This window comes from Phaethon lepturus, unplaced genomic scaffold (assembly GCF_000687285.1).
Source record: "Phaethon lepturus isolate BGI_N335 unplaced genomic scaffold, ASM68728v1 scaffold24189, whole genome shotgun sequence".
Lineage (NCBI taxonomy): Eukaryota > Metazoa > Chordata > Aves > Phaethontiformes > Phaethontidae > Phaethon > Phaethon lepturus.
The window spans coordinates 14,009-27,623 of NW_010563211.1; the positions used below are offsets into that span (position 1 = coordinate 14,009).

The window sequence follows — 13,615 nt, forward strand, 5'->3', positions numbered from 1 at the left end:
CCTCCCCCCCGCGCGGCCCCCCAGCCGCTGCATCTCCCCTCCGCCAAAACCGCTTCCCACAAAGCCTCCAAACCGTGGCGCTGGCCGCTTGTGAATCACCAGGACGAGGACGCGGGGAATGCCTTAGCCCGTATTCTCCAGCTGTTTTCCCCTGTCCCAGACTGGCTCACGTCTTGCTTATGGCCGGGCACAAGCCTGTGCCTTCTCCATCTTTCACCATGGACCCAGCACCTTCCTTTCACAGCAGAGAGCTCTCCCTCTGAACGCTGCCATTGCATCCACACCAGCTCTTCCATCCCCCTGGCTCCCCAAGGCCATTTCTGGGCGCAGGAGCTGGGCTGTCTCCTCTCCGGCGTGACGGATGGGCCCCACACCAGCCGGCAAGCGATGCCCAGGCAGACCGGCTGCCTTGGCACAGCGAGACCAGCCTGCCGTGAGCACTGGATCCCTCCTGGGAAAAGCTATTCCGTCAGCCAAAACACCATGCCAGCGCGTCAAGCTATTCCGTCAGCCAAAACACCATCCCATCTCCAGGGATGGGAGACAAATCTTCACAGCTTTTTGTGCTGTTCCCTGCCCCGCTGTGCCCGGGAAAATGCATTTTAAGTCAAGGAAATGGGAAGGTTTTCAACGTGATAAGCGCTGCATGGGAGCAGCAAACCGTACCCTGCAAACACCCCCTTGGCCACCCTTTTCCCAGTTCACCCAAGCATTTGCTGCAGGCGGCTCCGGCACATAAGCCAGGCAAAATGGTTCAGCCCAGGTATTTGGTTTTTATTAAGAACACAGTAGTTTGCAATTAAACCAAAGCATGCTCCTGCTGCTGCCGGGAAAAAGCTCGGCTGCTGCTGGTTTGACCCACTGAGGTCCTAGAAGAGACGTGGTACTTTGACAGACTGTCCCAAACTTGGGAAAACGGTTAAACTCGGGTGCGAGCAGTGGGAGAAAAGCTCTTTCTGCCGCAGGTGCAAGGCACCTTGTGCAGCCGAGTGGCGGGTGCCTCCAGCTGGCTTTATTCCCCTGCGACAGAAAGCGGGCTGCAGGCAGAGCCAGCCGCTTGCGGGCCACCTTTCAAACACCCCCAGCCACTGGAAAGGGGTCAGAAAAGGGGGAGGAAGGAGAGGGGGGGAATAAAAGGACAGGAAAAAAACAGGCGGCTTGGCGCAGAGTTGCTGGGAAAAGGGGGAGCAGCCTCACGCCCTCCCCGGCGCGGGGGGCTCAGCCCACAACCGAACCATTCAGCGTTCCCGCAGGGACAAAGCCCGGGGAAACACATCCCGGGGGGCTCGACCCCTCGCCCCAGCGGGGCACAGCCCCAGGGCACCGCTGTTTGTGGCAAAGCCTGGGAGGGGGCTGGGGGGCCCCCTTGGCTTTGCAAACTCGGGCTGTCACCAGCCCGGTTGCCATCTCTCTCCCACCCCTCCCTTGCCCTCCAAAAAGGGAGGAGGGGGCTGGCAGCCGGCAGAGCACGGTGGGAGAAGCGGCAAGGCAGGCGTTTGGGAGGCAAAGCCAGAGCTCGGCCGGCCTGTGAAAGGTAGGGAGCCACGGCAAACCCGCCTCCGGCCACGCAGGCTAATCCCGAGGGGCGAGTGAGGCAGGCCAGGGACGTGCCACCGTCGCCGGCTGCAGAGCTGCTGCCCTTGGCCCTGCAGCCGCCCGGGGAAAGGGCTGCAAACAGGGTGGGAAGGGAAGATGCGAAATTTGGGGTGGATTTGACGTCAGGCATCCCTCCTCCTTTCCCTGTCTGTCCCGGCGACGGGAGAGGCGGAAAGTCCTGTGGATGCAGCGCTGACAGCAGCGAGAGTGATGGTGTACAGCATCGCCTGCAGCCCTTCGCTTTCGGCACCCAGCTATCTGGTGGGTACGCCGGGTGTTTGGTACCCCCCAGCATTACCTCCTCCTGCAAGCGAGTGGAAAGACTTAGTGCATTGGGAAAAGCTGGGGAGGTCCAGGGAAGCGTCGCTAAGCAAGACGGGGAGGGGAGAGAGCGAGCCGCTTTTCATCTGAGCTGTATTACAGGCACCAAAATGCCTGAAAACAGCCTTTTCTTTGCAGGACTTTGAGAAAAGGGAGGGAGAGCATACGGAAAAATTCATGCCAAGCGTCTCATGTTAGAGCTCATCAGCCAGGGATGACCCTTCTGTGGGGGTTGCCAGGCTGGGCAAGCCTGCTGTTAAGCCCGCTGGACTGCAGAGCGTGGGGCTTGGGTGGGACAGCGATGCTGGGAAGGGGCGATGCTACGAACAGGGATGCAGGAGCCGCTTGGGCAGTGATAACAAAATGCTGTGGGGCAAGCGGTCCACTGCCGCGCTTCAGGGAAGGCACTGAGCTCCCACCCCGCGGGAGGGAAGCCCTCATCCCCGTGCGTGCCGTGGGTATGGGGAGTGCGGCTCTTACCAAGCCCTGACGTTTCTGCTGATAAGCCTCCCCAATTTTGGAGGCTTTTTGCTGAAATTCTGCTGAAACCACTGTAGCTCTGTCTCAGGCGGGAGTTGGGGGGGAAATCCCCTTTGTCCACAGTAATACACTGAAAACTTATCGGCCCTAAAAAAAAGTCTCTGCTCACATATAGTCTGCAAAGATTTCCCAGATTTTTAGTGGCTCTGGTTCTGGAAGGGCTTAGAGATCAGGTATGGGACAGCCCGGACCTTCCCTGAACCCACATCTCTGCCAGTCGAGCTGGGTGTGAGGAGAGGATGGATGGGAAGCAAGAGGAGAAGAGGGCATGGCTGGAAAAGCCTGGGAAAACATCAGCGTGATCCCTCCCGACGGGTTTCTAGAGGACACAGTCAGTCAGCTCTGAAAGAAAAACTCCACAGCCACCACTGACAGAGCAAAAAAACAACTCGAAGCAACTACCCACGCCTCCCGGCTCGCTCTTAACAAACGATATAAGGTCACCAAGCCAAACCACGTGCGGTTAGTAAATGCCAGAATTAAGGTAGCCGTGGTAACCTTGATGCAGGCTGCCTTTGGCGTGCGTGGTAAGCAGCAGCCCTGCCTGCTGGTTTTCATGCCCTGTCCCCGGGCAGCGCATGGAGCAGGGGGGTTCTTGGGATGGCTGTGGCTGCCGGGGGCTGCTCCGCTCCCAAAGCTGGAGGGGAAGGGGCTGGGACAGGCAAGGAGAGGCTGCATGATAAAGAAATGCTTTTGGGGTGAAGAGAGGTGAAAACATCACTTTTGGAGGAGGGGACGAGAGCCCCGGCCCCTGAGCTTGCTTGCAGTGCTCATGGGGATTCATCTGAGCGAAGGTTTTCTCAGACGCTGACCCATCGTATTGTTCCATTTCCCATTTTCTGAGCGCAGACCTGTCTCTGACCCGTGGAAGCGGCCAGCCTCCCAGCTCTGAGCTGGCCGATACAGTCCTTGCCCCGAGGCCACCAGCACCGCAGCTTTGAATCACAGAATCGCATAATCACAGAATCATTAAGGTTGGAAAAGACCTTTAAGATCATAAAGTCCAACCACCAACCCAACACCACCACTAAACCATGTCCTGAAGTGCCATGTCTACACGTTTTTTGAATGCTCAAGTCCAGGCAATGCAAAGTATTCCAGAAATAAATCACATCTCCCAAGTGCCTCGAACCCAGCACCCAACTCTAGTGGAAACCTCTGACCTTATTCCCTCCGTATCGCAGCTCATTGCCTGCAAAGGGAGGAGCACGGATCCTGCAGGAGCCGTCTGTCCCCTCCGGGACCAGGCAGGGTCCCGGCAAACCAGAGCTGGGGGCTTGCCTACATAAGCGTGCACCCACACCAAGGGTGGGGCACAGACAACCCGAGTTCAGGGACTCCTTAACTTCTGCACGCTCAGCCTTGCGGCTCTCACGGCGTTTGCTTAAGGTTGTTTCCTCCTGCGTAATTTGCACGGTGAGCGATGCTTGTCTCTCCTGACGCAGCATCTCGCTTTCTACTGGGCCCGTCTCTGCCGGGGCGTCTCATAGTTTCCAACTGGTGATTAAAGACATGTCACCGATATCTTCTCTCCCCTTTTTTGAATGCTTTACCGGTGAACGTCCGGCTGCTGCCTACACAAACCTGTGTGGCCTCGGAACGGTGGCTGCAAGAGCAGACCCAGAGACCCTGGCAGTCCCTGCAGCCCTGCTTTTTCCCTCCTAAACTCTTAATTTTAAATTGGCTCAATCCAAACCTGTACTTGCTAGGAGACTGCCCAGCTGCAGACCAGTCTAACAGCTCTCCATCACTCTTCTACTCCCGTATCTCTGTGGAAAAGTCAGCGTAATGAAGCTTTACCTCCAGCACACAGGTTAGAGCACCGAGGGCCGTGCCAAGGTTGCAGAGGGTTGGCACAGCAGTATTTCCCCTGCCCTTGTCTCTGAGCTGGGGGGCTGCTGGCCAGCTCAGAGAGGGGATCTGACCTGGTGGGGAAAGGAGAGGACAGTCACCATCAGGTGTTCAGTAAGAACTTTCACTGGTGAGGCTCTGGGAAGCTGGTTCGCATCGCTGTTTGCAGATCTGGCTGAGAAACCCGTGGCGTGTCTGAACCTGAAACCAGGTCAGCAAAACGCCTAACCCAAGAGGGTTTTTGGCACAAGCAGGGTGAGGACTTTGCCCCTGCAAAATAAAAAAGGCAATGCTAGTGCGATACTGCAGCTCGATGGGGAGTTGCCTAGGCGGGGGTTCAACCAATTATCCGTTTCCTCTGGGGGAGAGGGAATAACCAAAAAACCCCAAATGATAGTCAATTCAGCAAAAACACATTTCTGGGGAACAGAGAAGAACCAGACCCCAGCACCTTGGCGGGAGGATTTTGGACCTTCTCTAGTGTGCAGGAATATATTGCTCGAGAAAAGCTTCATGCAACGTGTGCATGTTCCCTCCAGCTGCCATCACCGGGCCGTGGTGCTGCGTGTACGTGGTACCACCTGTGCCAGGTTTCTTTGCCAGATGGTTTTGCACTGCAGTTCAGGGCAGTATTTTGCAGGTATAAATCCCACCTCTGTGCTTTGTCTCCTGGCAAAGCAGGCAGGCTCCTGTCACCTCACATCACAGAAAACATGTCCGGGAGGACCTTGGACATCAAAGCAAGCCAAAAATCCATCAGATTGGACAGAGTCTGTCCAACTTCTAGCTGGTAATCACCCATGTTGTTTCTCTGTCTCATCTTGTGCACTGCAGGGAAGATGAGCACAGAGGACGCTGGCAACGGGTCCTCTCCCACCCCACCTCTCCTTGGGCTTCTGGTTTCAACCACTGAGCTGGTCCCACCCATTACCGCATCTCCCGAGAAGGCAGACCCACTGCCCATCATCGTCACGCTCATCTGCATCTTCCTCCTCCTGGCGACCTTCCTCATCTTCGTGATGCTCTGCAAGCCGGCAAGCCGGCGGCACTGGAGCAGTCCCGCTCCGGGCCCCACGAATGCATGCCCCATCACCCGGCGGACGCCAGCGAGCCCCAGCTGAGGCTCTGGAAGCGGCTGGGCTCCCTGCGATGCTCCACCAACCCCTTCAGGAGGAGTCGGCCGGTGTCCCAGAGCCAGCACACCTGCCTCAGAAGCCCTCCTGCCAGCCAGGGCTGGGACATCATGGAATCCACCAAAATGTGATCCTGCTCTGTGGGAACTAGCTCATCCCGCATCGCTATTCTGTCCCAAGCTTTTGGTTTAGGCTCAGTTCCTTCCTCAAGCAGCCCCTGGAATCCTGGGCAACCCGGCAGAGCCCCTCTGAAGCGGCTCATCTCCAGGCAGTGGCTCTGCAAGGCGCCAGGAGATTTTGCTATTTCAGGTTCCCAAACACTTTCAGGTTACTGTTTCCTGGCAGGAAAGGCAGAGGCATCCGAACTACCCCCACACTATCACTGAGCAGTCCAAAAAAATATTGCTGCCTAATTTCTTTCGGAAAACATTGTGCAAGTGAGAGCAGAGCAACCTGGCTGCCTTGAAGAGAAGTATCCCGGAGCAAACACGCGCCACGAAGAGCAGTCCTCAGCCGAGACTGCCCCCCGAGATGTGCTCCCGAGCAGGTGGAGGAAGGCTCATGCCCCCCGGGTGCTGCCTGGTCCCCCCTCTCCCTGTGCAACGGGCTGTTGGAAGGACGCACGCTACAGCTGTCTGCTGGAAACCTGCTTCAATAAACGAGCAGCAGGAGCAGGTAAACATGCCTGTAAATGCACTAAAGAGGCCTTTTGAGGCTCGCAGGCGCTGCCAGCTTGGAAAGGCAGGGCATAAAGCTGAGCTGCTCTTTTCTGCTGGGAGAGGGTACAGCAGCCAGCAGGTAATCTGAAGTACTTGAAAGAATCAGTAGGAGAAAGAAGAAGTGGTTTAATCCTTCCAGGTCTGCAGCTCATGCTAAGTTCAGCCATTGAGTTCACCCCTTTGGGTGAAGCCTCCGCACCCGGCGAGGCCCCGTGATGGGCATCGAACCCCCGTCTCTCTGGGTTTCGCATGGTTTCTCACCGTCACGGGGCGCAGCTCTGCATCAGAATCTCTCCTCCAGCCCTGGGCTGCCTGGCTTTCACACTTGCACCCCTTCAGCTGCCTGCGTGGCTCTAAATCTGCTAAATAAACTGGATTAAAATGAGCAGCAAAATGGCTCCGAGCCCCTGGCTGTTTAAAGCCGGGTCAATCTGCTGATTAGGGCTGGAGCGGAGGGTGCGGAGGGCTGGATGGGGGTTGATGAGGGTGGTGTCTGCAAGAAAGGGATGGGGATACCTGCAAAAACTCCCTTGTCACCATAGGGATGTGCGGATGTGTTTGAAGGGGGAGACCTTCAGTACGAAAGCTTCGCCCATTTCCCGTTCTCTCTAATTTTGTCCTGTGAAAGACAAACTTCCCTCAAACACCGCCTCTCCTTTGCCACAGACTGCCAAGGGCATCCCCCTCTTTTGGGAAGCGTGCTCTAAGAAAAGGGACTTTGATGTCAGACTCGGGTTTCCTCCATTCCCAGTCTTTCAATTTACAAAAATGGCTCCGTTTTAGGAATCCCACGGCAGGGCTTCTCTCCGCCTCCACCCCAGGTGCAGGGACAGCAGGCAGACGCTCGACCCCCGCGACAGGCACGGTGCTGCGGGCATCACGTAATGTCATGCCACGGCACGACAGGTGACGAGGAGCCAACGGGCTCACACTTGGGGAACCGGCTGCCCCGGGCACAACGCACGACTCCCGGCAAAGCTTTGTTGCAAGAGGCAAAAGGCTCGTTTCTTCTCTCCCGGTGACTCACCCTGCCCGCGAGAGCCAGGGACAAAGCTGCCCCTTTCCCATTGCCGGGAGAGGTATTCATGGCAGGAGGAGCCTTCCCAGGGCCCTCTGCAAAGAGCCTTTGGTGCCTGCTCCAGAAGAGCCCCGGGTTTGAGGGGATGCTGGAAGCCCTCGGAGGCTGAGTGAATGCCCGCATTCATTCGGCGCTCACTAAGCCATTCAGCTCTGCCCACCGCTCCCTCAAAGACGAACAAAAATGAAAGCAAAGTCCAAATGCTTTGCTCCCTCTGTTTTTCCCCAATTCTCAGAGCATCTCTTTGCATGCACTCTTTTCTCTCCCCCTTGAGATCTCTGCTCTCGGCCCCTTCTCTGCTGGGCGGAGGGAGAAAGCGGGGATGCAGTCAGGCAACGGGGCCCCACCAACACAGGGCTTGGGTGTTCTCCTCTCACCCTCTGCAGAAACGGGGTGAATTTCTTATTTCTCCCTTGTGCTTTGCCGTCTTCTCCCTGGTGCTCACAGCCCACACTAGCAAAGGAGCGGGGGAGCATGCAAGCAAGAAGACTTCTTGTCCTGGCCTGGGGGAACAGACTGACGATGGGGAGAGAAAGTCTCTGTCCTGGGCTTTTCCTGCAGCTCACAGCCACGGTGCCAGGGCCCAGAGAGTGGGGGACCCCTTCGCCCACCCAGGGTCCCCGGTGGAAGAGATCCACATGCCTGCACTATGCTGCTGGCAGCCGGGATGTCCTCGGGGACGCTGACTTCGTAGCTGCTCTGAAGGAAGATGGGTCGGTTGTCATTGACATCCAGGACGGTCACGTACACAGTGGCAGTGCCGGTGCGCCGGTTCCCGGTGGGGCCGTTGTCTGTAACGGGAGAGAATGGCGAGGGGAGGTTCGGTCACCTCCATCTTCTTGCACAGGTGGTGCTCAACCTTCAGCTGCAGAAAACACCAGGACCAAAATTTCTAAACTAAAAGCCTCTGTCTTTTCTGCAGCTTCCAAATCCCACATGGAACCATGAGGGTTTTTTCTGCCTATCCTGAAAGAAAAAAGGAAGTGGCAAACCGCCCCGAAGCCCTGCCATGGAGCCACTGCCCAATGAGGCTGGAAACGCAGCCGGTCATCAAAGAGGGTTTGCAGCTCCATAAACTAAGAGGGTGATGTATGCTGGAAGGGACTGCTGGAGGTCAGGGATTTGGGAGATGAAGACAGGCAGGGGTCTGATCGAGTCTTCTGTAGACCCAGCTCACAGCCAAAGAGCACCAGGACCAGTTGATGTTCAGTAGATAAAGGACATGGCAGTGCGGCTCTTGGTTTTGCCACAAAGGCTGAAGCAATGGGGAGCATAGGTTGGGTTTTGTTTTTTCCAACATGCCTGATGCAAGTGAGCACTAAACCCACCCGGCTGGGATCTGTTGACTGGGGAAACACAGGCAGCCCAGTACCCATCAGAGGGGCAGAACGGACCCTTTACCACTTGGGGTCTGGTTCTGCATGTCCAGCCAGTGCAGCATCCCTGCTGCAGACCCCGTGGCACCTGCAATGCCGTGCCCACGAGATTTCTGACCAGGCCACTTATTTCTCCTTTCAAAAGGGACATCCAAGTCTTCTGTAAACAGGCACATCATTATAAAGCTCTGGGGATGACGGCCAAGACGCATTTGGCATGCGGGCCCTCTGCCCGTGCCAGGTGGCTCTGGATTAATCGGCAGCCACTGAGCCAAGGGCTGGCATGGCATTAGGGGAACGATGCTGTGGAGCTGGCATTTTTGGGTGGAGGTCTGCCCTGGAGACCATGGAGCCTCTCGGGAACAGGGGGTCTTGCCTTCCCTGGGGGAAAGGGAAAGCCCCAGGGCTGGGTGAGCCCGAGGGGTGAATTTACTGTCTGCAAAAGTGACGGTGAAACTGGGACATATTAATGCATGTGGGTTGTAAAATGCTAATACCAAACACAGTTGTGAGGCGGCTCGGCATGTGCACGGCCACTCCGTGTGGCTGCGTAGCAGCAGTCCCATGGGAATGGTGGAAAATCCTTACCGATGGCCTCCAGGATCAGCATGTACGATGCCACAGTCTCCCTGTCCAGACTCACGACTGTCCTGACCACCCCATCCCTGAAGCCGACACTGAATTTGCCATCCTGGTTCCCACCTGCAACAAAGGACAAGGACCGTGTTACCCCTTGTCCGGATGCAGGGAGCAGAGCCCATGCCGGGGCATGGGGTCAGCCCGGCCGTGGCAATGGCAAGCGCTCAGCCTGCCCTCCTGATGGGCTGCATTTTACATGGTTCTGAGCAAGGTGAGCGTAGGGCAAGCTCGTATCTCGTCCTAGGCAAAGCTTCTCTGCAGCCAAAGTGGGCAGAGCGCCTTCCCTCCAACACACCAAGTGCCGTGCCTGCCTCACAGCGATGGTTATAGGAAAAGCTGAGTCGTATAAATGCCAGAGCATTTCCTGAATGCTTCGGAAGCAAACTGGGGTCACTTTGGTGTGGCCTGCGGGACCTGTGAGGCAACACACACCTTTTCTCATGCCGTGAGATGAAACGCAGGGCTGCTATTGTGACAAAACGACTGCGGTGACACTTCTGTTTTTGCCCTCTTCCTGAGGGCTAAATGCCACATGTGCAGTTTGCAAGTCAAAGTGTGGCCAGGGGTTTCCCCAGCCTCCTGCCGCAGGTGCTGCAGCCGCAGTGCAATCCAGGCGCTGCCCGGGCGGCATCGCTACCCACCTGCTCCCTGCCCACCCAAAACCACCTGCACGCGGGGCTAAGAGATGCTCTAAAAGCCCAAAGAGGCTTCCAGCCTTACATGCACGTTACACAAATGCCGCCCCAGCGGTGTTAAGGCCATCCTCATGCTTTTCCTGGCTGTGTCCCAGCAGTGTGAGAGGCAGGGGATACTCGGGGTGGGGCAAGGGTGGACCCCAGGCTGGGCAAGAGGAGTCAGCAAGGCGGGGAGCCGAGCGGGGCTCTTCAGCAGAGGGCGATACCACACAAGGTTTGGAGGGGCTTGAAAAGGCAGCACTGACGTGCGGAACACCCTCGCCAAGGTCTGGGGCAGCCTGCTCCTTCCCGCAACCAAAGCTCCCCTGTGCAGCGTCTTGCAAGGGGTTCATACCTGTGATGAAATAGCTGAGCTCAGCGTTCAGCCCAACGTCAGCATCCGTGCAGTTGAGCCGGACCACTTTGAAATCCCGGGCCACATTTTCGGGCAGCGACACGTTGTAGATGGCTGGGAAGAAGGTGGGGTTCTCGTCGTTCACATCCAGAACTGAAAGGGGAGCAGAGCTGAGTGCCCTTCCAGGGCTGCCCCTCCTGCAGATGCCAGGCTGATGTCTGCCAGGCTCCCAAAACCACCTGCCTGCTGCTCTGAACATCCCAGGCAATGCTCTGCCTGCGGCTCCCTGTGTCCGTGTGCCATGGGTGCCTGCAGACTGGCTACAAGGACCGGACCCCATGGCTGCAGGCTGTATTTGGTTGCCTCTGATATGTACAGATCACCCCACACACGTCACAAGAAACCCTACATAACTGCAATTAAATTTACTGTTTGCATTACCCGTTTCCATCCCCATTCAGAGGAATATCTCTGGCTTAAATATAAGCTCAGCATTTCCTGGTGAATGGCAGAGGGCTCTGGAGTTACAGGCACAGAAACTTCTTTTTCCAAACCCAGGCCTGAGGAGAATGCAGTGTCAGTTTATTTCTAGATGATGCTTATCCTCAGCACTAGGCTCATGTGAATAGAAACACATCAAATTAAAGACAGACCGCATAATAAGGGTCTCTGTGTGTCTCCTATATAAGCTTCATCTTCCCCCTGGTGACCTGTCCTTGTCACCCATCTTTTGGGGACCAGAGGGATGTCACTCATCTCTATGGCTGGGAAGGACTTGGAAGGGGTCTCGGTGTACCCACCTTTGACAGTCAGGGTGCTAGTGGAGCTCTTGGAGGGCACGCCGGCATCACTGGCCACCACCCGCAGGTAGTACTCGGCGATCCTCTCCCTGTCCAGCACGGTGGTGGAGGTGACGAGCCCGCTGGTGCTGTTGATGAGGAAATCCATGCGGGGCATCCCCACCTGCATGCGGTACATCACCTGCCCGTTCGGACCCTCATCCAGGTCAATGGCCACTACCTGATGGAGAGAATGGAGGGAAGGGGTCAGCACGGGGGAGCCTGATCATCTCCTGACGATGGAAAATCACAGTACATAAACCCTGGGCGTTTCCTTGCCCCCAGGGCTGCTGGGCTGATGCAAAGGGACCTCGAGGCATCCTCCCTGCCAGGAGCAAGCACATGGGGTTGGATGCCACAGCCCCTCCTGCATCCCCCCCCGTTGCATTGCTAGAGCATGGAGAGGATGGAGAGGATGGCGAGGCTGTACTGCTAGCCTGCTTTGCAGAAGCGATGGCAGCGACACCAGCAGCAGCTCCCAGTGTGGGACACGCTCACCTGGAAGACAGAGGAGCCTGCGGGAAGGCCCTCAGCGATCTCGGCGGCGAAGGGCAGGTTTTGGAAAGTGGGGTCGTTGTCGTTCAGGTCCAGCAGGTTGACAAAAACCGTGGCGCTGCTGGTAGCTCGCAGGGGCGGCCTCCCGCCTGTGGAGGCCAGGAAGGGGGTCTCAGGGTTAATACCTCGAGATATTAAGGGTTTCTACCCCTTTCCCCTAAAAAGGAGCCCTCACGCCCTATGCAGACAGTAGTGCAGGATGGGGCTACCCCCTTGAGGCACTGACCAGTCCGTGTTGCCCCTGGCACTGCAGCCCGTCGGACTAACAGCACAGTTCCCTGCTAGAGGAAAACTCTCCCCGGCAGCAAGCGTGCAAGGCAGACCGACGGCTACCTGTGCATGCAGCTGAAAAACAAGAGCAACACCAGCCCGTGCTTGTTCTCTCTCTTTCTGACGGGACAGATGGGACGATGGCTTTAGCACAGTGCAGAGGTGATGCAAAAATAGAAAGGGGCAGAGGTAAGGTTATAAGTGCCTCCTGGCTCTTGGAAACAGGCTGGATAATAGAAAATTATTTTTGTATCTCTTTTTTCCTAAATAGTTTCCCCAAGATACTATTCCCAGAGAAAAATACATTCCACCACTTGATCAGCTCTTTTCCCCCCACCTGCTCAACTGACTTTCCTAAATACTGATGGAGCCAGACTGAGAAGAGGGGAAGTTTCTGCCTCCCAGGCTCATGGTCAAGGCAGCTACAGAAATGACTGCGCTCGCATGTTCAAGGTTCCTGGTTTCTTTTAGCAGCAGGTTTTAACCTACTCTCATTTTTTAACCTCCAAAACATTCTTGCAACTTACACTCAAACCGGGAAAAAATAAGAGAAACTTCATCACAAAGCAAAAATCAGGCTGAGAAAACTCCAACTCAACGTGTGAAAACCATCAGGGAGGAAAAGCGGAGGCTGAGGAGGGCAACCTGAGCCCCCGCGGTTTCTAGTTATGGTGGAGCAAGACAAACCAGCGCGGAAAAAGGAGCGGGACGCAAGCAGGGCTTACAGTCGGTGACTGACACCACAATCCTCCGCATGAGCTGGGCCTCCTGCACGTTGGGGTTCTCGCGGTCCAGCAGGACGCCGGTGGTGCGGATCTTGCCCGTGGTGCTGTTGAGGCTGTAGAACTTGTTGGGGGGTCGGATGCTGTACACCACCGTGCCGTTCTCCCCCAGGTCTGGGTCAACGGCCACCACCTGCCACAGAGAAACAGCAAAAGTTAAAAGCAGAGCGACGGGAATTAACTCCCGCGGTGCGTCCCCATGTAGATTCACTGGTGTCTAATAACGAGGCTGAGCTCCCATGACAGGCTTCCCCATAGCAGCAGCAGCAAGAAGTTCTCCATCCTCCGCACACCTGTATATTTTCATGATACTTGCAGGGATTTTGTACCCTTGAGACCTCTACTGTGGTGTTAAATCTCACCAAAACTGGCCTGCAAGCCCGAGAGGTAATGGCATGGCAAGAGAGACACGAGCACGCAGCAATCAAACAGGCTTTTCTCCTTTTAAATAAAGCCAGCTAGAAAAAAAGCACCTTCCAGAAAAATAAAATAAATAGGACCAAGAGGCGTGCTGAGGAACTTGTGCTTCCACACTGGAAATGCTGGAAATAATTCACTAGTGGGGTTCTCCTCCACACCAGACATTTTGTGTTTTACTGTTCTCCCTGTGACATTTTTAATTACAGAGGACATTTACATTAAAAACCCCTCAACTTCATTACACTCATAACTTCCATGGCCCCTGCTGCTTGTCCCGCAGCTGAATTTACATTGTGTCGGTGACAAAATAATTATTTTCCCAGCAACTAATTGGGATGTCAAAGACAAGACGACTTGAAGCAGGCGCCGAGCAGCGGAGCTGGTGCCGCACGGAAGAGAGGAAAACCACCATGTTCTGGCTCAGGCTGTGCTGCCAGACCTTTCTTCCCCCCCCCCCCCCCCACCCC

The 13,615-nt window shown here is 56.0% G+C and overlaps 2 protein-coding genes across 2 annotated transcripts in view; one reads left to right on the plus strand and one right to left on the minus strand.

Annotated features, from left to right (window-relative positions):
* CDH23 (cadherin-related 23) overlaps positions 1 to 13,615 on the minus strand; it is a gene marked incomplete at both ends in the record, with an annotated part of 127,246 nt that overhangs the window by 8,536 nt on the left and 105,095 nt on the right. The window contains 6 exons of the mRNA XM_010294518.1: positions 7,881 to 8,029; positions 9,203 to 9,316; positions 10,283 to 10,435; positions 11,083 to 11,302; positions 11,620 to 11,765; positions 12,672 to 12,861. Of these exons, the coding sequence (XP_010292820.1) occupies positions 7,881 to 8,029; positions 9,203 to 9,316; positions 10,283 to 10,435; positions 11,083 to 11,302; positions 11,620 to 11,765; positions 12,672 to 12,861 (972 nt within the window). The remainder of the gene's footprint in view (positions 1 to 7,880; positions 8,030 to 9,202; positions 9,317 to 10,282; positions 10,436 to 11,082; positions 11,303 to 11,619; positions 11,766 to 12,671; positions 12,862 to 13,615) is intronic.
* On the plus strand, positions 5,148 to 5,572 carry LOC104626570 (chromosome unknown open reading frame, human C10orf105). The gene is given in 2 exon segments (XM_010294517.1): positions 5,148 to 5,336; positions 5,339 to 5,572. Coding segments are annotated over 2 exon segments (423 nt in total).